Below are 23,906 nucleotides of genomic sequence, written 5' to 3' on the forward strand. Positions count from 1 at the left end.
ACAAATAGAACATAATACAGGACTGTTTCAGAAAATTTGAATATTGTGATAAAGTTCTTTATCTTCTGTAATGCAATTAAGAAAAAAAAAAAACTTTTTCATGATATTCTAATATTTTGAGATAGGATTTTTGAGTTTTCTTAAGATGTAAGCCATAATCAGCAATATTAAAATAATAAAAGGCTTGCAATATTTCAGTTGATTTGTAATGAATCCAGAATGTATGACATTTTTGTTTTTGTAATTGCAAGAATTTTATCACAATATTCTAATTTTCTGAGACAGTCCTGCACATTATATTAAATACATAATTTTTTTTTCCATCGCCAAGGGCTACGCCCACCCCCATCATGTAGTGTTCACACTCCTACCCTCCTGCCGGAGGTACAGGAGTGGGAAATGTAGAATGACACAATTCAAGAACAAGAACTCATTTAACCCGTCTGCTATCAGACTCTTAAACAGCTGACACTCATTCTTCTTTCACATGTAAAATCTACTGCCCTATTAAATTGCACTCATTCTTGCACCTGCACTTTGTGAGCTGCACACCAAGCTGCAGTCAAATGTCTTATTGCACTGTTCATATTTATATCCTTAATCATCTTTATGACAATGTTTACACTCTTCCTATCAGCACGTATCCAAATGCACTGCGGACAGCAAAGTAGGAATTTCACTGCAAAGGGAAACACGTTTCTGAACTGTTCATGTGACAATAAACACTTTGAGTCTTGAATTAATTACTGCGTCCTTCTTTGGAGATGTGGATCCATGGCATCATGTTCAAATGTTTCAATGATGTTTTGATGCTGTCAGATCTCTGCAGGTGGTTCACCGAGTCACTGCAGAAAAATGTGACACACAAAAAAAAAAACAAAGAAAAAACTGGTCAGAGCTGAAGAATTAATCTGCGACAATTTGGTTGGTGGTATTGATCTCACCAGAGGGATTGACTCAGGTCCAGCCCATGACAACAAGATGAAGTGTCGTCCGTAGTGTTCCTCTTGAGGAATTGAACATGGCCAAAGTGATGTGAAGTGTCTTCTGAAGTGCCCTGAAGTGGTTTAAACGTTATGAATTGCCCTCAGAGGTGACCCTCCAGTGGACGAACATGATCGTTCCAGTCCCATTACATCGAACATGAAAAAGTGCCCTGTCAGTTGTCCTCTCTACAGTCTAAAACACACCAATAGTGTATGATGAGTACTTAAGCAACTGTTACACATTATCGTCGCTCTGCCAACAGTCACTGTGGTGACCAGCTGGATGTGCTTTGCGGAAGCACAGCACTGTCCTAGTTTCCAGTTGTTGTCACTGCTGAAAAGATGCATATGTTTTATAGAGAAAGTACATTCTGGTTGGCATAGCAGGAGCTCAGAGCTGACACACACAAGCAGCTTTCCCTGGTGAATTTGTCTGGTAATGTGTGTGGGCAGTGATTTCCTGATGACATGGCACTTCTTTTCTCATCATTTGGTGATTGGCAAAGCACTTAGGTACAGTTTTGCTGCCTATAACAGGCTGGAGCAAGGAATAGAATTCTGCATGATTTGCTGCATTGCAGAGATTTCTGTATGTGCTAGGTGCAGCGTTGGATATGTGGCACATTCCCTGTGCTGCCCTGCGCATTTTGTCTGGTTTGTACTGTAGAAAATCCATATATTTGGCCTTAATTTGGTAAAAAATATCACACATATATATATGTATGTATGTATGTATGTATGTTCATGCTTTTTGTTTTTTGAACCGCATAATCACTTTGTTTTATTTCAATTGTTTCTTTCGATCAATATTTTGTGTATATAAATACGTCTGTATGGTATCCTGGAGTGTTTTATAAGGTGCCTCAAATAAAATGTATTATCATTATTATTATTATTATTATTATTGAAACATGATGAGGGTGCACAGGTACCAAACCAGCTGATGCTTTTTGTCAGTTTTTGTGGTTGGTTTTTCAAAAACAAAGTCCGCCACTAACTCTTTTTTTTTTTTTTTCCCCTATCCAGCACTCCAGTCAGACATGTTGGAGTTCTCCCACCCTGGAGTGAAGGACTTCTCACAGCTGGCCGTAGACCTGAGCAGAAACCAACTCATTGTTGGAGCAAGGTGACAAATAATGTCATTTTTAACAGATTAAGTAATATATATTACCAGTGTTCACCATGAATGTATATAGTATCTGATTTATGGGAGAGGAGACAAACAGTGGAATAAACTCCAGAAAACTTGAGTATGAAGAGTACATTATTGGAGACTGACAAAAATTGAAAATATTCTGAACACACCCTGAGCAGGTTTAAATTCATTAACAGTCTATTGAAATCTTGCTTTACAGAAATTTTCTCTTCAGACTAAGTTTGAGCAATGCCTCTCTTATACAGGTAAGTACAATGAATAAAACGTAACGTTTCTTTAAACTGAAATGTGTACATAAGGTGAGTGTATGAAAAAGTTTATTTCATTATTTGAGAGATGTGATCATTTAGATATGTTTTATATAAGTTTAGTTAGCAGTTAGGAAAACAACCTCACGATTGTATGTTTTACATTCCTCTGAAAAAAGAGGTTCATAGTTTCTTATAATTTTCTTTTTACATATTAAAAAAGATCGAGATATGCATGTTTCTAAGAATCAATATCATTTTGTTCCATAACAATCATTTTACCTTTTAATAGCAATGAAATAGGTATTCTTTTTACTCCAACTGACAAAGGGAATGTCTATGACCAATGCACCCAGTGGTTTAATCAGTTCTGGCATAAAAATGTCAATATCTTGTAATTTTACATAATTATAGCATTGTGTGTAACTCCAGTTACGCTATAGAGGCTTGATAATTTCTCTGATGTTGTAATATGCATTTGATGATGCTTGACCCAGTAAGGCTACAAATACCATAGGTTAACATTCACTCTTCTGAATGAGTTGTTGAGCCACCTACTTTTCACAAAAATTAGTATAATCATTATAGCTTATAGCTGAATATCACAGAAATATTGCGTGTCATTTTTTTTCTTCAAACTATATTTGGTGGCACCAAATGTTTATTTTTTGCCCTCAGGCAATAGACTGGGCACCTGACGAAGACACAAGGCGCTCTTGTCAGAGCAAAGGGAAGTCAGAGGTTGTATACTCTTATAAATATGAGAGGAGCAGTCATGTTAACTACTGTTATTAGTGTAACTGTGCATTTTTCATCCACAACCAGACTGATTTTCCCGAACCAAACATAAGTAGATTAATTACAATTGAAATCGTTATTAATCCTACAATGAGGAACATATGTCTTATCTTTCTGCAGGAGGAGTGTCAGAACTATATCCGTGTTTTACTGGTCAGTGGCAGGACCCTCTTCACCTGTGGAACTAATGCTTTCACCCCTGTCTGCATAACCAGGCAGGTTAGTACAGCTGATGACCTGATGTGATGTTATTATCAAGAAGTGAATGCACAGTTGATTATTTGCTTTCAAAAAGAAAAGCAGTTGAGAAATTTAAATCATATCACTATACAGGTTTAAAATCTCTCAAGATCCCAGAAATTGATTGTGTTATTGCAATTCCCCCCCATCAAAAAAAATATTCTAAATGCAAATTCAAAGCTCAGATAAGTGTTATAAGATCCTCTTTGTTTTTGAGAATTCTTTGCTGATTTGGTAATTACTCATACTTTTTAAAGCTAAGCAGATATTGTGATTCTTCCAAAAATCCATCAAAAATAACAGTCCAACAGGCATAAATAAAGTAATATTCTATTTTCATAGCTTTCAAAGACCATGAAAACAAGATGAACAATGAATGTCAGTCTTGACTTCAGAGGTCCTGCTTTTGTTTCTACATCACATGCCCATGTCTATAATTCACTTTTATTTGTTCATATCTCATGTAGTCATATGCTTTTGTACTTTATTTTCTTTCTGCCAGATTGATAACATTAGTCAGGTGTTGGACACGGTGAATGGTGTCGCTCGATGTCCCTATGATCCCCGCCATAATTCCACTGCTATGGTAACAGAGAAGGGCGAGCTGTACGCTGCCACGGTGATCGACTTTTCAGGACGTGACCCTGTCATCTACAGGAGCCTGGGGAACATGCCGCCGCTACGCACTGCCCAGTATAACTCCAAATGGCTCAATGGTAAACAAACCACAGTACTTTGATTTAGAACTGCATTTATATGATAATATTTATGTGAGTCAACATCTCAACAATCAGGTGTCACAAAGTTTGAAAGGGTGTAATTTAACAGCTATCAAAGTAGTATTCAGTTATTGTAAACTGGTTCTATGTAATACTGGGGGATAAGTGTTCAAGTGAAAATACACTTTGTTATTACCACTGTCAAGGTTCAGAATTTTATCACTTTGTCCACTGACATCTTGAAGTGTATTGTCAGTGATTTTGAAGCTCTGATTTCAGTTTCATTCTCTTCAAGGGTTTCCTGATCTCAGGACATTAGCTATATCAACCAGCAGATCAATAAACTTGCTCGTAACAACAGTGGCATCCTACCAATTAGCTTACTTCCTGTCTACAGCTGCCAGTCTGTCCTCTTCTTTGGTAGTTTTCCATCCAGAGACAATGGTTTTGAGTTTAAATTCTGCCATTTTATAATCCACTGGTACTTCTACATCTCAGATGGATCTACTGTAGTATTTTCTTTTGTAATTGACATATCTGGCTATGTGGTATGACACTAAAAAATATATATTTTTGTGGTCAACTGGCTGCTTTGTCATTACTTCAATACAATTTATTGAGGTTTATTTCAGTCAACTTCAACCTGTTCATGTTATTTTCTATTTCTAGAGCCTCATTTCGTGTCTGTTTATGAGATTGGCCGCTTCGCCTACTTCTTCCTGAGAGAGACAGCTGTCGAGAACGACTGCGGAAAGATGGTGTTTTCTCGAGTGGCCCGAGTGTGTAAAAATGATATGGGAGGACGCTTCCTTTTAGAGGACACCTGGACCACCTTTATGAAGGCTCGACTCAACTGCTCCCGCTCAGGGGAAATACCCTTCTATTACAACGAGCTGCAGAGCACCTTCTTCTTACCAGAGCAAGATTTGATTTATGGCATCTTCACCACTAATGTGTGAGCTGATACCTCTGATGTTATATTTAAACCTTCACTCCTCCAGTTCCTTTCACCTTCCAAACAGTATTTGATAAAAGTAAATGGCTGTAATAAGTAGTAAATTTGTTATTTAACTCTCAATCTTCTCCAGCAACAGCATATCGGCATCTGCTGTCTGTGCCTTCAACCTGAGCTCCGTCACCCAGGCTTTTAATGGACCTTTTCGGTACCAGGAGAACCCCCGCACAGCCTGGCTTTCCACGCCAAATCCCATACCCAATTTCCAGGTAACTCTTACATGTGATTTAGATGAGATACTGAACTCTAATGACTCAGCTCTGAAACGAATAATCAAAATTAGATTCCAAAAGTTGTATTTCTTCACAGTGATGTTTACAATAACATTCAGCGGATGACTTCAGCAGTTCTTTCATTTTTTTGACTTTACACGTGCATTTATTAACAAATCCAAACAATAAAGCTATGCTGGCAGGCATTTCGATTTTACAAACCTGTACTGATCCAATCCTCTCTGGGTTGCAAGTGTGGGACACTGGAAGAAGGTGGTCCTGGTGGGAACTTGACAGAGCGCAGCCTGCAGGACGCTCAGCGGCTCTTCCTGATGAATGATGTCGTTCAGCCGGTCACCGTCAACCCTCTTCTCACCCAGGATAACATACGCTTCTCCAAGCTTGTAGTGGACATCGTGCAGGGCCGAGACACTCTGTACCACATCATGTACATTGGCACTGGTAAGCTGGAGACTCTTTCGTGACTGCACTTGTCTTCCTTGATCAAATATTATTTACTCTGGTCTACAAAATACCAGGTCTCTCAAAGTGGGGGGTTGGTATAACTGTGAGATAATGGGATACTAAACAGCTAAAAATAGTGCTCAAAAATGATCTACAATTGCTGCAACAAATAAAAATTGTGAAATCTGCAAAACGAACAACATTCAATTAAAAGGAGAAATGAAAACGGTCAAGCGTAATTAAAACAATGTTACTTTTGTGTCTGAGTAAGTGTGAGTCTGCTTGCATGAACATCTGCTTGCATTGTGCCTCAGAGCAGTGCTAAAAATGTCCAATTTTGTTTCGTTCAAACAGAATACGGCACCATCCTGAAGACTCTTTCCACAAGCAATAAAAGCCTTCATGGCTGCTACCTTGAAGAGCTGAGGATCCTCCCAGATGGTCAAATTGGATCAATCCGGAGCCTGCAGATCCTACAGAGTGATAGGTCTCTGTTTGTGGGGCTTGATGACCGACTGGTGAAAATCCCTCTAGAGCGTTGCTCTAGCTATCCAACTGAACGGTACGGGCCTGAAATTTCAAGTAATTTGTAGTCAGTGAGTACACTGAATTGTTGTGCGCATTTGTATTCTCTCGGTTTATTTTCATGATGGATCGAACAAGAAGGAAATGCTTAAAGTTGCAGTCTGTGAGTTTGGTACTTCTGGTGTTGAGTGTGTAAATTTAACAAACATGAAATTTTTAGTATGTGATGTGTTATGTATGAGTGCACAAGTCTCAAAGTTCTGCAGCAAAACTGATTTATTTACATAAACAGAGGATACTATGTTTGATATGTCCAATCACAATTTGCCAGGACTTTTAAACTAACAACAAATGTATCTATAATAGACAATGAGATTGAATTGTTAAGTTACTTACTTTGATACAAAAACATATATTCTTTGACAATCCTGGCATCTGTTAAGTACAATTTGGAGCATTAACCAACTGTCTGACCTGATGTTAGTCTTTGTATGGAGGCTCGGGATCCTTATTGTGGCTGGGATCACAAACAGAGGCGTTGCACTACCATTGAGGAGAGCTCCAACATGAACCAGTGGATCCAAAATATTACCCAATGCCCTGTAAGAAACACACATACATACTTACAGTAGCTTAACATTACCAAAAACATACAATCTAGCATTGCTGCTTTCAGAAAAAGTTTGTGAGCTCTCTTAAATCCTCTCTGAAGGTGAGGAACTTGACACAGGATGGTGGTTTTGGCCCGTGGGCTCCTTGGAAACCCTGTAACCATGATGATGGCGAGGGCTCCATCAGCAGCTGTGTCTGTCGGTCCCGCTTGTGTGATGGACCTGTGGCCCAGTGCGGTGGTGTCGAGTGTAAGGGTCCGACTATACAGGTGGCAAATTGTTCCAGGTAAGTTCCAGCTGATGCCGTATTTGCCAACGTCTTTTCAAACCACATATGAAAACCATTTTCATACATGATTAGTAAATTACTTTCTAATGGCCTTGCATGATTTTTTTTCTGACTCGCGGGTATCGATCTCATTATTAGGTAACTGTCAGCATCGTTTCTAAAAGCATGACAACCTTTGGGTCATCAACATGTCAATGTGACGACTTATTTGATTCTACTTCTCCCTCTTTGGTTTTGCAACGGTGCGGCTCCAGTATTTCATTCAATAGTTCATTTGATACTCCAATCCAATGTCTTAAACCAGTATATTTTCACATGTTTTGAATCACAACACTGTGCTATGGTATTGCCCTTTGGGAACTTGGTAAATGACCAAGGAAAGACAGATAAGAATCAGAATAAGTCATTTTTCAAAAACAAGGAATTTGTTTTAGTTAATGGTGTTTCACTGACAACATGTGACAGACATTAAATTAAGACTGAAATCTGGGCGATTGCAGTTGGTGGAGCAAAGTAGTGCAATCGCGGGTACAGGTCCTGTAGGGAAGTTAGATTGCAGCCAATCACCCTCTCTGCAGAGTGGCTGATATGCTGCAGTCTGCCCTTGTCTCTGGCGGTGGCGGCAGTGTACCAGATGGTGATGGAGGAGGTGAGGATGGACTTGATGATGGATGTGTAAAAGTGCACCATCATTGTCCTTGGCAGGTTAAACTTCTTTAACTGCCTCAGGAAGAACATCCTCTGCTGTGCATGGCTTGATGGCTTGTGAGGGAGGTGTTGTTCAGCTCCCACTTGAGGTCCTAGGACATGATTGTTCCCAGGAAGCGACGAGACTCAACACTATCAGCCGGGTTTGGGTTATCATCCTCTGTCTCTCAGGATGATGGGGAGGGTGGGGCTGGGTTCTTCCTGAAGTCCACCACCATATCCACAGTGTCAGAACATTTAGCTCCAAGTTATTACAACTGCACAAGGTCACTAGGTGGTCAATGTCCCATCTGCAAGTGGATTCATCCCAACTAGAGATGAGAGTGAGGCTGAGGGTGCCGTTTTTTGCGAACTTAGTGATATACATATGTGTACACACGCACGCACGCACGCACGCACGCACGCACACACGCACACACGCACACACGCACACACACACACATATATATATACATATATATATAAAACGCTTATTATCTCTTACCTCTACTCAAAATTATGTCCACATGCCGCTCCTTCTGAAGCATTGATAACAGGAACAGGAACAGTTTGAGTGAGACAGCAACAGTTTGAGTGAGATCCTTCTTAGCCAAAAACTTGAGAAGCTGGCCAGGAGATTTACATTCATCCCTCACCGTTTGTGAGCTATACAGCCCGATGAGATTGGCAAAAAAATAGTTGGATGGCTGCACTTGACTTGCAAACTGTTAACTGTAGCTTGCTCTTGCTAATGCTATTATTCTGTAGCAGAGTAGTAGGAAGGATTCTTGGGAAAAATAGTGAAGCTACATGGAAAGTAACTTTATAGTACAAATCACTAAATAAATATCACCATTTCATTTAATTTTTTTCATTTTGCATTTTTTTCTTTCCATAATGACAGGTGAGGCCCGGCCTTCCCTGCCTCTCCTGACTGCACGTCACAGTATTATATACATTATGCATATACATTCTTATACGCGGGCCAACTAGGTATCATGTAAATTGAACAATTGTAAATAAAATTTGCAATTTAATCCAAATTTTTTGGGCATTTTATTTCAATTTTAAAATCATTAATGATCATATAAATGTCCCAACATTATTTTGTATGTAATCATCCATCTAAAATTAAACAACAGGAAAAAATAGTATCTAGTACCTTTCTAAAGTCAATAGTGATTGAAAATACTTATTGCAATATTTGAAGAAAATAGTTTGGCGGGCCAAATAAAAAAGCAAAACGGGCCAGATGTGGTTCGCGTGCCATAAAATGCCCGGCTGGTATAGTATGAAGTTATGAAAAACAGAACAAGAACAGAAGAAACAGAAGAAGAATTGGCTTACTTTGATTCAAATGCTGAACTGGGCAACAAAGAACTTACAGCATCCAAGAAAGTAAAGGCACTTTATTCCCAGCTGTGTGTGAGGGAGGGCAAAGTCAGACTTTGAAGGTCCCTAATCTGAAGCGTTAACCTCTCCTATGAAGATATCAGTAGTCTTTGTTCTTCTTCATGCTTGTGTCCAGAGATATAAATCAAATGTTCAGTTTTGTATGGTTGTAATTCATTGGTTACATACTGTGGTGTCTGGGATGTGGCTCTGGCTAAACCAGAGTGGAAGCTCCTACATCAACATTGGCAAAGGGTGAAAACCCAGTTTCACAACAATACATACCCTATTATTTTGTTATGTTTCCTCAGAAATGGTGGCTGGACTCCTTGGTCCTCATGGGGCAAGTGCAGCAGCAGTTGTGGTATCGGTTTTGAAGTCAGGCAGCGTTCCTGCAACAACCCCTCTCCCCGACATGGCGGTCGAATCTGTGTCGGTCAAGGTCGAGAAGAGAGGTGAGAAAGAACGTGAGGAGCCATTGTTTTGGGAATTAGCAGTTAGCAGCTGTCATCGAGTTGACGTTTCCGAAAATCTTTGGAAAAGTTGTCTTTAGAGGAGCCAGTCATTACAGCTTAACAGAAAGATTCAACTTGAATATTTTATTAATTATCTAGAATAAATTTGAGCAAAAGTTTTGTGCTTTCAGGTTGTGCAATGAGAAAAAACCCTGCCCACTGCCAGTGTTGTGGACAACATGGGGATCCTGGGCTTCTTGCAGTGCTGAATGTGGAGGAGGGGTCCACTCCCGGACCAGAATCTGTGACAATGGAAACAGCTGTCCTGGATGCTCTTTGGTAGCGTACCTTACTATACTACAGAAAAGCAATTCATTTTGCTTGATCATCATCCGTTTATTATTGTGTGAGATGACATCATCTGGCAACCAAACTCACACCTCTCCAATCTCTTTCGGTTTTAAAAAAACTGAACTGAAGATGATGATTATATTATTTTACTTGTTTGCATCCTTTATTTCTTCCCAGTCTAGTTTTCGAATGTAAGTTTGAATGTAATGTGTTTGTGTATACAGTATATCTCTACCATGTCCTTGACCATTGAAAAAGTTGCCCGAAATAAAATGTATTATTATTTATAAATTTTTGGTAGTTTGCTGATGTTTAGCTAATTTATTGCTAATGCATTGATGCATGTTTTGATACTTAATTCTGGTAACATTTCTGGTAATTTTTTTCAAGATTTTGACATTACTTGCATGGAAATCTATATAACATTCCACCCCTCATCAAGTAATCTGCATTCAGAAGTTGCACAAGAAAATCATGGTATCTGGTACCATTACATACATTTTGTAGTTACAAAGCTGGCCCGCTGATTAGTGACTAACAGCTATGACAGTTACATATTTAGGTTTTTAGCTGGAAATAACAGTGAGACTGACCTTTTTCCATCCAAACTCTCCTAGGAGTATAAGGCCTGTAACTTGGAAGCCTGCCCAGAAGTGAGGCGTAATACTCCGTGGACCCCTTGGATGCCAGTGAATGTCAGTCAGGATGGGTCACGCCAAGAACAGAGATTCAGGTATACCTGCCGGGCACTGCTACCTGACCCCCAGCTGCTCCAGTTGGGCAAGAAGAAGCTGGAGACCCGGTTTTGCCCAAACGATGGGTCTGGAGCCTGCCGGACTGACTGTGAGTACTCAGAAAGTTGCACATGAGACCTGTTTGACAGAGTATCATTGATGGAGTTTTAAATGCAACTAGAGGAAGAAAACAAGCTCACAGTGGAAGGATTGATCATAAATACAAACTTTGGAACACTGCAAACTTCCGATGAGAAATCTTAGCACAAACAATGGTGAGTTTCAGAGCTTTTCAGCACTGGTGCTCATAGATTACAGCTAAAGGGATACCATCTCTATGAAAAGAAAAAATGATAATGATCCTTAGCAATCTAATGAGAGTCAAGGGTATTATTATTGCAGACTTCAGTCTAAGAATTCAAGTTGTTACATAATGATTTCAGCAGGACACAAAGGCCAGAGATAGTGGACTGAATGCCAATCACAGCTGCTGAATGATTGTGGACACTTTGAAGCATACTCTCCTCCAAATACAAATTGTCAATTTTGCATCAGCTGTGAACTCTTCAAAATATTCATTGGTCAGAATGTAAATCTCCATCTCTAGGACAAGTTTCACAACTTCCATACATATTCTAATTTCAAAAGCATTGCTCATGCAATTGGGAATATATAAAGGATTTTCACCATCTACAGTATTCGTAACTCAAGTCTCAAGTTTTCCCTCACATTTAAATAACATCAATGCCAAATATGAAGTGTCCCTGAAGAGTGCCTTGTTCCGTGATCATTGTGGTTTGAATTAGCCAGTTACCATGTTGTGAATTAAATCACTTTTAAAAAGTCAATCAGTAACAGACCAGGATACAAACAGATTTTTCATTTTCTCTTCTCTGCTGCTTTTCAAGTCATATAAACATGCTAAATAAAAATGAGCATTTTGATTTATGATATTTTTATATAAAAATTAAAATGTTATGTTTTTTTTGGGTTGTCCTGCATCTAGCTCTGGTTGAAACCTTAGCAAAGACTAGTGGCCAAACTTCAACCCTGCACCAAGATATGCATTGGGGATCTTGGGAAATGTGGTCCAGCTGTACACTATCCTGTTCTAGAGGTTTTCGAACCCGGAAACGTAGTTGCTTGACAAAACAGGGCTGGACCAACCCAAGTGTCTGCACAGGATCGCCTGTGGAATATCAGGATTGCAACCCTCAGCCCTGCCCAGGTAACTAGAAATGTCATAAATGGTGTTCTTTTAAACCAAGTTTGTCTTTAGCTATATCACAATGTATTTAATATTTGTGCTTTCCAGTGAGTGGGGCCTGGTCTTGCTGGTCTTCCTGGTCCCAGTGCTCAGTCAGTTGTGGGAGTGGACACTACCAGCGTACTCGTACATGTAACAGCCCGGCCTCTGCCAATGGAGGAGATATTTGTATTGGCCTACACACTGAAGAGGCCCTTTGCAACACACACGCCTGTGATGGTATGCATTTACATGTGAAGCGTTTTTTTGATGGTATCAAAACTCTAAACCTGCCCCACGCAGAAGCAGTGCTCTGAGCAAGTCCATTTCAACTTGAATCAAATACAGCATAATTTAAAGTTCAGGAATGGTTCAGACTGGGTAGCCAGATGGTAAGAGCTGGAGTAGGGAAAAATAATTTTAGTGCCTCTACTTAAGAGGAGTTTGTTGATTACATTGTATTGTGGTAATCATCTGTATCCTTTCTGCACGGTAATTTACTCTGCGTTTGGACTGAATATAAATGAACCGTGTGGTCCATCAAATTGCCAGACCACTCGTTCTGTTGACAATGATCAGACGTCGATCAATATTGTAATGTGAGCCACTTCACACACTATTCATAAATGTTCCATTAAAAAAGACAAAGAGACGAAGATACACAGAGAAAAATCATCCCTCCAATATTATGTTAATAAAAATTACACTGGTAAGAAAATGTAATAGATCAAAATTCTAACATTAATGCTCTCCACTGATTTATTTAGCCTCACCAGAACAAGCATGGTTTTCTTTGCCAACTGAAAATGTGAATTGCTATTTGAAATTCATATTGCAAATAGGACATTAATGTTTGGGTTGAAATGTCAAACAACATGGTATTGGAACTCAAACAACCTTCAGTAGATAAATTTGGGTAAAGACTGGAGAAAAAATGCCAAAAAACTTATTGCCAAAATGATTGATTCATGTTTTTCCTTGGCCATTTGACTATTCTTTCAAGAGGATAGAAAGTAGTTTTATCAAGGTCTCACACATTTTGTACCTTTCTATAATTACAATCAACATTAGAGAATAAAGGGGCTTAAAGGGACTGTTGACTGATAGACTGATGATGGCCATTTATCCAATGCTTGCCCTTCTTTGCATACACTCTTGTGCAATGACCACATACATTTTCAAGGCAGAGCTTCTAAACTTTTCAAACTACCCTTCACATCAGAGTGGGATTTTGTGCCAATGTTTTTCAAAGATTGCCTTCTTTTGCGGCATTATTTTCAGTCGGATGCTAATGGAGCAGTAGGCTGGGACTTGTTCTGGCTACATTATTCAACAGGATTATTTATATTTGGAGCTTCGAAGCGATAGATAGATGGTGTGACTAATCTAAATGTGTTGCTTACATAGCAAGAAAGACAGAGGACACTCTATTTACGTTTTATTACTATTGAAGTATATTTAAATTGGTATTGGTAACTTTTTTCGTGGGTATTTTGCTTTAACCAGTGCCCCCTGTTAGTGTCCCCTGCTCTATTGGTACAAAAAATGACCAACATCTGTTTCTGGGATGGATCCCAACAGAACTTTAATTCAAGATAATTTTCACAATTACTATCATTTTAAACTTGGTGCCATATCCTATTGACTAACTAATGGTACATTTTATCATAATTAGAAATCACATTGATCAGACGATTTAAATTACTCTCATATTCAGTCTGTTATGCTTACTAGTTTATCCCATAATGAAATCCCATGTAAATGTTCATTGTTTTTGAAGGGTTTCATGGCAAATTTTGGGCTCAAAATAAGTAATTTTCCACACATATTGAACACCATATTATTTCAACAGTAATATGATTAGTAATAATAAGCATCCCATGCCCTCCTGCTGTCAACTTTTCTCACGGTTCATGCCCTCCAAATACTCATAAGTTTTTGTGCATCTTTTTTATCAAGGCTGGGGTGACTGGACAGATTGGGGGGATTGTGATGAGGAGGGTCGGCAACATCGTACTCGCCACTGTGGGGAAGGTCAGGAAGGCGAAACCAATCTCTGCCAGGGAAACGTCACCCAGTCAAGACTTTGCAAGCCTCATGAGGTGCCAGGTACGTACATGCTCCTTGTAACACATTAAGTGTTGCTGTTATGACCTGGAAAACATTGATTGTAGAGTACCGTATTTAAGATAAGATAAACCTTATTGATCCCCATGGGTGAAATTCCTTTGTCACAGCAGCGTAACAGTTATAATGACAAAAAATAAAAAAGTAAAATAAATATGAATATAAATAGAGACAGAAGATAGCAAGACATTCACAAATAAATAGACAGCAACAGCAATAACAACATCAGGGATAATAATGGACAACATAAGGAACAGCAAGGGAGAAAAATACACAACCAGAACTAAACAACAATATAAATAGAGTGACAGTAGCAATGACAAGAATAAAATAGATAAACAAAAGTAGGCAGGATGCATGCGAGCTGGGGCCAAATAGGATAAGAAAGACAGCAGAGTTAGGGCATGGCATGTGAATGGGGTGATGTAGTGAGATTGTGGAAGCAGCACGGATGTATTCAGGCCTGGTCAGTTGTTTGCTGTCCAGATTGCCGCAGTCTGATGTGCGTGGGCACAAAGGAGCATCTGAAGTGTTCAGTTCTACACTGGGGTGGGATGAACCGTTGGCTGAAGGGGCTGCCCATTAGCCACAGCTTGTCGTGCAGGAGTTGGGAAGGATTGCCCTGGATAGCTCTCTGTTTGTCCTTCACCATCCCCACTACCACTGATTGAAGATGGTCCAGGTTCAGTATCACCACCGAGTGGGCTTTCCCTAATATCTTATTGAGCCAATTGACCTCACCAGTCCTGGCACCGCCCCGCCAGCACACGATAACGAAGAAGAGTGAGTATTAGAGGATAAATAAATCAGACATTATACTGAATTTAAACAGTTCTTCAGTGGAAACTGACATAATAATTCATACCGTTCAGCATACTTGAAAACTTTGAAGCTGTTGATAAAATGTTGTTTGACCTTTTGTAGTGGAAAATGATTTATTTGCATCTGTCTGTTTCTTTCCAGTAATTTTACCAGGGCAGGAGGATCAAAACTGTGGAAGTAAGTGAAAACAAGTGATCTATTCCTCATCCTTTCCTGCAATCTTTGTACTTTTTTTAGCCCATTCCCGTATGTGAACTTGCCCAATTTTAGCAAAATGTGCAGAATGTATATGAAGTACACCTGTGCATGCCACTGTAAGACACAACACAGCCCTATATTTTTGTAAAAATCCTCAAATATTGACCCTTGTTTTGTTTTTAGATAGCAATGCAGGTGGGTTAGAAAAATGAGAGGTTGGTTGAAGGTTTTCTTCGATGAAGTTAGAAAACAGCAAGACAGCAGCACTGACCTCCAAGTAAGACTTGCAAGTGGCCAGAATAGCAATGGACATTGAACACAAGCTAATCCCATACACCGGGGGAATGACCCACAAGGACCCTGGCTGTCTGATTAAGGAGGACAAGGGAAAAACAGACGAGAGAGACAGACTGGCACTGGGGTTTAACGGTGCATGAAACGCAACTTACCAAGTTCCAGGCACCAGCTGGTTTTTGACTTTCTTCCTTATCCTGTGCCTGGGTTGTCCTTGCTGCAACTCTAACAATTTGTAATGAAAGTGGTGATGTAACCACAGTTTCCTAAATCGTAATCTTCACTGCAGTATAGTCGCTTATTCATCCCAACTTACTTTGAAACTACAAGTTTTTTTATTTTAGCCCAATTGGTGTTAAGGTACAACGATTTGTTTATTGCTTATATACGATGAATGATGGCCAAGCATTTCATTTATAACCTAGATTCAATTTCATTGAAGCATGATACTTTGAGAATACAGTTGAATCTATATATACTCCCTCCCTCCCACAAAAACACTTTTTGGGTTTTTCCCCATACATTTCAATCACTTCTTAAAAATTGCACTTCTTGGTGTTTGTTTTTTGTTTTTTATTAAATGGATTGTTAGATGGATTGTTTTTTATGTAGCATTAGTGCTGATAGAGTCTGGATATCTGAGCCTAAGAGAAAAATACCAAAGTTTGTGATAGTAAACATAAAAAGAATTAAATCTGCTATGGTACTCTTATCTAAAATACAAACCATCATGATTATCCAAACTCACCTAGAACTCATGGTGAGTGTGAGCTCTTTAAATCTTTACTCTAGTGATGCCTATAATTATCTTCACTACAAACAAGCTGAGCCTCTTTTTCTCCTGTCCTCTGTCTGCCACCCTGCTACTGTTAGCCTTCACCTTATTCCAGCTGATAGCTGCTGGCGCAGCTAGTTTCTTTGCAGCAGCTCTCCTGTCAGCCATGGCCTACACCTACTGCCACCACCTTAACCGGCCATCAGCGGAGTCAGCCATCATCCATCCGAGCACACCCAACCACCTCACTTACAACAAGCAGGGCAACGCCATGCCAAAGAACGAGAAGTATATTCCCATGGAGTTCAAGGTGAGCCGGTTTTCCCTGTTGCCTTCATGTGACATTTAATGCTTAAAAGAATGGAAACACTGCAGAGAAGTCACAGCTAGCAGTACTATTTTTGTGTTTTAAACCAAGGACAAAATTACCGTCTCTTTCCAACAGACCCTAAACAAGAATAATCTGCATGTGAATGACGAGACCTGCAACCACTTCCCATCGCCTCTCCCCTCCAGCAATATGTTCACAACCACGTACTACCCTCCTAACTTGAACAAGTACGACTTTCATCCTGACTCCCCCTGCAGGACCTATATGAACAGTTGAGAGGATGGCTGTTCATCTACAATCGAATGCGTTTCAACCTCCAAAAAATATACAGCGAGTCGAATTGATTTACAGTACCGCAATAGAAAAGTTATGAGCGCAACATGAGTGCATGGAGGGCTCACATGGTTTTTATTCAAATTATAAAGTAACCTGATGTATTAAAACAATGTCACAAAAGCATGTTAATTTTAAACATGCACTTATTGTCAAAGGTCAATTACATGCATTTTAATTCTTATATTGACCACAGAAAAAGCTTGGCAGTATGTAAAATCAAATACAATAGACCAAGGCAGTATTTAAGTGACAATATTAAAATGGGAAAAATAAAAAAAGCGTCTTGAATTTGAACCACCCAAAAAAAAACATATGAACCTAAAAAAACAGACTGCATTTTATCATTGTTCTCTTTGGCATCAGGCTACAAGCTTCATATTGAAATGTCAGCATTTCAAGTTTGTTTAAAAAAGGTGCATTTCAATGTAGATAGCCCATATATAATATGTTTCTCAAACTGAAATAGTCATACATTTTTCCCAACACACTTGGTAAATATCTCACTACACACTGAAGCACAACAAACTGTTAATGTTTCCTGCGGTTAAAGAATTCTATTCAAGTCCATTAAGGTGAAAATGGTAATCCAAGAACCACAATTGATTTTAAAACACTCTAATACATACATTGAGGGAGAAAAAATGCTATTTCGAATTAAATTTTCAAGTTGTCAATATCAGCTCCATAAAGTCCACAAGCCTCTGTAATTTGAACCACACACCCTTGTCCCCCTCGTATGTCTCCATGGAGATAATTTTTCTCTTTGCCTACATTTGGACATAGTAGCTTTTTTTCCATTTTTGTTCATTTTTTCTCTCCATGAAAAAAAAGCAGCAGGATCTCTTTCCAGAATCATTGTTTCAGTTTTCTTTGGATAAACCTCCAGGTAAACAAACCAGAAATGTATTGCAGTAGAATATAAGCTGCTGCTGCTGAGACCTTGGGATAAAGGACCCATGGCTTTTCCATTTCTTGGTTTGAAAGAATTCTGGCGCACAATGGTATATGGGCACTTCGAGGATGGCTCTCTGTACACATAGAAGCATGAAAATATGGTTGCCTTCAAACTTTGTACCTGGACTTCCACATATCTAGGAGAGACACCCAGATGTTTCTCAGGAAGAGGACTTGGTAGTACTGTCGTAAATACTGTTCTATTGTCTGTCCTGAATACTTGTGAATTATGGATTGCCATTGGCTTATGATGATTGCCATAAGTAAAACACAGCTAAATGATGAATACACTGATTTCCCCAATCACAAAAGTATGCAATAGTACAACTTCTCTATACCGTATGTCCAGCTGACACCTGTATTTTTCAGACCCCCCTTACCAGCACATGATCATACCATAAATCAGCTGCATGCTTTTCAGCTGAGTGCACAGTACCAGGCAACTTTGTCAGCATGTGTAACTGTGATGGATTAACTTGGCCCAGCAGGTTTCAAGTCTCTGCATTGTGTTTTTCATAAAGTACTGACTTAAAAGCAAACGGATGGCTTTTGAAAATGTTCTGCTGCCCTGTAATAAATTACAACACTGAGATTTCTCTTTGATAAAACTGGATAAACATTGTTTTCATCCATCAAGGAAAGCACCAAAGTTTAAACTGTGACTTAAAAAGTGAAGAACCAATTATATGTCTTCATATATGAAAATTTTCCCATGAAATGATTGCTCAGAGTGAATGACTGACTTGACTGTGGATTCTTACAATCAAATAATGAGTGTGTTTAATGCTCAACGCATAAAACAAATTTGGAGATTCTTAAAAGGAATATATACATTTCTGTGAAGCGTCCATGGGTATTTTCCTCAGACATGCACAGGTTATAGGCTTTTGACATTCAATGGATGCCGTAGGCAATAATGTTATCTGGCTTTGGTGAGAAATACTACTGTTGTGCTGTTCCTGTTTGCAGCAACCTGCTACTCTTCCTGTCAGTGAATGTATGAATTACACAGGAATTCAACAAATTCTACATGGTTTCCTCTTTCAACAAACTGTGGGTTATATGTTTCACTTCACTTGTGATAAGAATGTGCTGCGGTTCAAATGACTTCTGATACATTTGACGACATTCAGTTTCTAGATTTGCATTTACAATCCGTGACTGTATTGGTTGTATTTAAGGTAGTCTGTGGCGTAAAATGGAAATGTTTAATATCATGTGTGTCTTTAAAAGACTCAGAAGTGAATTCAGGTCCTCTTTTACAGTGTTATGTAGCATGAAGCAAAAAGCCCAACAATGTATGTTAACATTTGTGGTGACTGCATGAATAACACTCCAACAAACAAACATGAATATATAGTTCCTACCAGTCTGATTTTTTTTTTTTTTTTGCCAAGAAATATTCATGCTGAATGGCACATCCTTTTTCTGCAGTGGGTACAGGTACATGGCAGCCTTTTTCAGAGAGAAATCTGTATCACTTCCCTATAGCTTCTGGGAGATTATATATCTCCACCCTGATGATGGGCCATAAAAATGGGATACGATGACTGAATACTGTGTGTTTGACTTAACGCTGCCTTTTGGACACTGTGAACTTTTGGTACTCTATATTTTTGTAAACTGTACACTGTAAAATCATGATGAATAAATCCATTTTGGTGCCAACATTTTCACTTCCATGAAAAATATTACATTCCTATTTTCCTTTTCTTTTTTAAAATCATGATGACAATGTGATTTTTGTTCATATTTAAGTGTGTAGTTAAATTGACTCCTTTAGTGTTTTACTGTTATGTAGCTTGTTTTTGAACTGATGTAACTTCTGCATAAAAATGTTTGGTGGGTTTTACTATTGTAGATGTGAATGACTGGTGTCATTTAATACTCCCCATGGATAGTTTGACCCATTAGATCAGTGAAGCTGGTCAATAGTATCACTGTCCTTGAGGATAGATGTCTCTTAAAAAGAAAAACAACTTCCATTTATAGTACTATAATTGACATTTGTAATAAAATAAATCAATGTAATTTAAAAAAAAAAAAAAATCAACACAATGTGATGAAATGGAAATGAGGACCTATGGCAAGAAAATCAATGTATTACCTTCTTTTGTTATTTTCAATTAAACAGGATTGACACAGCAGGCAACATCAAACAACCAAAACTGAAAGTAAAATAAAAATGGTAGACAAAATAGTGTAAACTGAACATTTCAGGTTCAAATGAACAAATGAAACAATATGTAAAAGGTGATGAAATGTGTATATTAATAAGAGGTGATCCAAATGACGATACAAGTAATAGCGAAGAGAACAACAAGAAAGAGATTTCAAAAGAAAAATGAAAATAGATGAGGAAATTCAAACAGCAAACTAAGAAACAATACCAAAAAGAAACAAGACTATAAAACAATAGATCTGTTTTTCCCCAGCAGGAGAACAATCTTTAGTTATTGAATCCTTACACAACGAAGCAATACATTAAAAGATTAAACAAATAAGTGTACTACCAGTCTGGCAGTCCAACATCTCTTATTCTGTTTTCCATTACTCAGATCCCTAAATAAAGATCTTTTCTATCACACTGTGGTGGTCCCTGCTCCAGAGGTTGAGGATTCTCAACAGAGCTCCAGTTGAGGCACCGTGACAAATGTCAAAACAACAAAATTAGAAAGACAGTGTCATTACAATGCTGCTGCAACACTAGTAATGACGAGGAAATCATTATTATGGTTTATCCTTAGGATTAATTTGCACACTTTGTATGATCACACACTATCAGATGAATTATCAAAATACATAATCATCCATCTTCACAGGCTTTCTGTCTAGTGCAGGTTCTAGTGCTCCTAACATTATACAACATACAGCGCCCACATATTACGACTCCGACACAGACAGTAAAGACATGAACATACAAAAACAAAAGAGAGATTGTGGGAAAGCCGATGAATCTTACTTTTTAAGCCTCCATATTGGACAACAGTGACTTCATAGATACAGGGACTGTATATTGGATGTGGATTTTTTTTGCTCAATTTGTGGAAAGACATTGACTTGGACTCAAAGATAAAGAATGTAGTGAAATGCTCAGAAGTGAAAGTTACTGTGACTTCACATCCATTACTTTTCCATGAGCGTGTTTGACTTGTGGTAAAAGTGTGCAGGGGGACACAGCTGACTTGTGGTATGGCTAGCATTTTTATGATTTTTTTGTTGAAATTATTACCCAGTGATGTCATATACTGCCAGTTTGACCAAACTCAAAAAGAACAAGTATTTATTGGACACAAAAGATCTATTTTTTCACGTTGTTTTTTTCATCTGGGATGTGAAAAGGGCACAGGATGCCCTTTGACTCCTCTCCCCGTCTCCCTCAAATGTTAAATAATAAATGCTGCTGAAAAAACAAACTGCCAAGTCCCTGGTACTTCAAGATTCACCATTTGAACCTTTCTGATGACCAAATAGTTCTATTTTTTTTCCAGTCAGCAGGTCAAAGGATCAGAACTAGTGAATAATAGAGGAGACTAAATCAAATAGAAAGAGAAGATTCAGTCTCATCTGATTAAATTGAATAAATAAACAAACAAACAAACAAACACATCGATATCTACATATAATCATTTAAGAATTATATATTATATAATTTCTTTCAATAATTTTGGCCATTTATGTCTTATGTGTTTATATTATTTCTGTTGGGAAGACCTTTGTGTTATAGCCTCTGAGTAAATTGCGGAATAAATCCAAACAGTGATTTCTTTTTGCCCGAGCAGACCCCTGGATGAAATATAGACACGCCAATGTCGTGAATATCTTCATATTATTATGATTGATATTATATGTGAGTTGAGCAAGAGACGATGCAGATACAAGACATTTTGGAGCTTCCATTAGCTCTGTTTTTGAGTGCAGTACAAAAATGCCAGTGGGATTTATGCTTCTATGAGATAATAAGCACTGTGGGTCCGGATCCTGGAAAGCCTGATTTCCTCTGGTGAGGCTACAATCCTGTTTGTGTTTCCTGTTCACCCCGAGCAGGTACAGCGGCTTAATCACGGCAGTAACAGCAAGTCCCTGTCGGGAGGGCACACTCTTCTTCATACACAAAGCTTTATTTTTTTTGCACAGATGGCCAACAGTGACCCGCCTCTATTTTAGGGGTGAACAGGGCAGAGCAGATAAAACTAAGGCACCAGTTATAAGGATTTAACAGCCTCATACAACTAACGTGACATCTTTCTGGACAAAACTGTGTTTTGTTATTCTCCTCAGTTGTTTGAACTCCACTCTCTCTAGAATCCTCATGTACAAAGTTTGGCTGTTATAGTCAAGGGCATATTTGTGTATTCATTAGTGTAAATATGAGATGAGGAGCAAACAACATTTTAAGAATTTAGCATTGTAATTCTATTTTTTCATGGTAATTTTTTTTAAATTTTTTTTTTTTTTTTTATTTTTTGCATACATTAGGACATACGTAAAGAGAGTCTTTATCAATTGATGAAAATCTAAATCAGAAATCAGATACAGGTCTGGTTACAGTGTATTCATTTGAAAATGCTTGTAAGCACCTAGCCATCTCCTGCCAAATTTAAACAAGAACTCTTTCAAATCACTGCAATACCCAGCCCACAGTGTTTATTGTTCACAGTCGACTGAGCAGCGTGGCTACTCTGTCTGAGAGGTTAATCTGCCACCGACTTTGTGCATTCATGCTCAATATTCAGTTTTTCATCCAAAGGTCCATGCATTACATATGAATTGCATTTAAAAAAAGAAAACAAAACACATTTTACTGGTTATTTTTCATTGCGGCACATACTTGCAGTCATATCTACATACTGAACATTCTATTAAGAATTTTTATTAAAAAGATAATAATAAGCATGTGCTTTGAAAAAGGAAGTCTTTCAGAATTAGGAGATTCTTTTCAAAATTCATTTTCTTTGACCTTATTCCTTTATGTAGGTCATATAATTTCAGAATTGATTCAGACTGCTTGAAACTTGGGCGAAGTAATCGTGCTCTAAAAACTCAAATTTGGGTCAAGAAAATCCCAAAATAGCTTGTTTCAGCACCAAAATGAAATTGATAACTCTTGATTTTTAAGATTTTTATATATTAGATATAAGTCAACCATGAATAAATTATCATACCTAATCAAAATCATATTCATAATCTTGCCACTGAGTCAGGTTTTGGTGTAGGTCAATATCTGACAGGGAAATCTACTGAATGAGACAAAGGGAAAGCAACAAATCTTAATCCACACTCTTAACTCGGTTAATCCATAACACTGACCTATTAGGAGATTGGGCTGATCAAAGTGTCTCTGACCATGTGAAGATGTGAGTCCATAAAAACATGAGTCAAGCTCAAGATATAAAAGTGCTCTAAGACGGTTGTGACCTTTTTTCTGGGCAATGTTGGACGTATATCACTCAAATCATACAGCACAAACAAATAATGTTTCCAAATACTTTTTGTGTGATTACCTTTGAACCATCGTGTTCTATCCAGGAAAGGATTTTATGCAAAGAGGTTTATGAGGAGCTTTAGCTTACTAGTTGATTTTGTCAAAAGGTGGGTTTGAAAACACAAGCAATGCCTGCAAATGGTTACTTTGGCCAAGATACTTCTCAAAGGGACAGTGAAAATTTGCAAACTCATACCTAAATGTATACACACCTTTCAAAGAAAGGACACTTTATGGTGCCACTTTCAATGTAAACTTTTATGGCATAATGCAATGTTCTGATATTTAACATGCATCTCATTATTATGTGAAATAACACACACACACACACACACACACACACACACACACACACACACACACACACACACACACACACACACACACACACACACACACACACACACACTTTTCTGCTCTATCTTAAGCTTGACTTTTTAAAATTAATCTCAGAA

General features: G+C 38.3%; 1 protein-coding gene across 1 annotated transcript in view; it reads left to right on the top strand.

The window, feature by feature from the left end:
* Window positions 1–17,119, top strand: part of LOC147233420 (semaphorin-5B-like) — a 28,418-nt gene extending 11,299 nt beyond the window's left edge. Inside the window, exons 3-22 of the mRNA XM_086148241.1 lie at window positions 2,013–2,112; window positions 2,342–2,387; window positions 3,069–3,131; window positions 3,309–3,407; window positions 3,931–4,144; window positions 4,817–5,102; window positions 5,236–5,371; window positions 5,629–5,836; window positions 6,194–6,401; window positions 6,849–6,966; window positions 7,077–7,261; window positions 9,655–9,798; window positions 9,990–10,137; window positions 10,767–10,992; window positions 11,890–12,111; window positions 12,199–12,369; window positions 14,089–14,238; window positions 15,220–15,255; window positions 16,444–16,655; window positions 16,791–17,119. Coding sequence (XP_086004367.1) covers window positions 2,013–2,112; window positions 2,342–2,387; window positions 3,069–3,131; window positions 3,309–3,407; window positions 3,931–4,144; window positions 4,817–5,102; window positions 5,236–5,371; window positions 5,629–5,836; window positions 6,194–6,401; window positions 6,849–6,966; window positions 7,077–7,261; window positions 9,655–9,798; window positions 9,990–10,137; window positions 10,767–10,992; window positions 11,890–12,111; window positions 12,199–12,369; window positions 14,089–14,238; window positions 15,220–15,255; window positions 16,444–16,655; window positions 16,791–16,952 — 3,134 coding nt within the window. The 3' untranslated portion in view covers window positions 16,953–17,119. The remainder of the gene's footprint in view (window positions 1–2,012; window positions 2,113–2,341; window positions 2,388–3,068; window positions 3,132–3,308; window positions 3,408–3,930; window positions 4,145–4,816; window positions 5,103–5,235; window positions 5,372–5,628; window positions 5,837–6,193; window positions 6,402–6,848; window positions 6,967–7,076; window positions 7,262–9,654; window positions 9,799–9,989; window positions 10,138–10,766; window positions 10,993–11,889; window positions 12,112–12,198; window positions 12,370–14,088; window positions 14,239–15,219; window positions 15,256–16,443; window positions 16,656–16,790) is intronic.
* The last annotated feature ends 6,787 nt before the right edge of the window (window positions 17,120–23,906 follow it).

This window comes from Fistularia commersonii, chromosome 6, assembly GCF_037954325.1.
Source record: "Fistularia commersonii isolate RoL2024-O1a breed Wild chromosome 6, RoL_Fcom_v1.0, whole genome shotgun sequence".
Taxonomy (NCBI): Eukaryota; Metazoa; Chordata; class Actinopteri; order Syngnathiformes; family Fistulariidae; genus Fistularia; species Fistularia commersonii.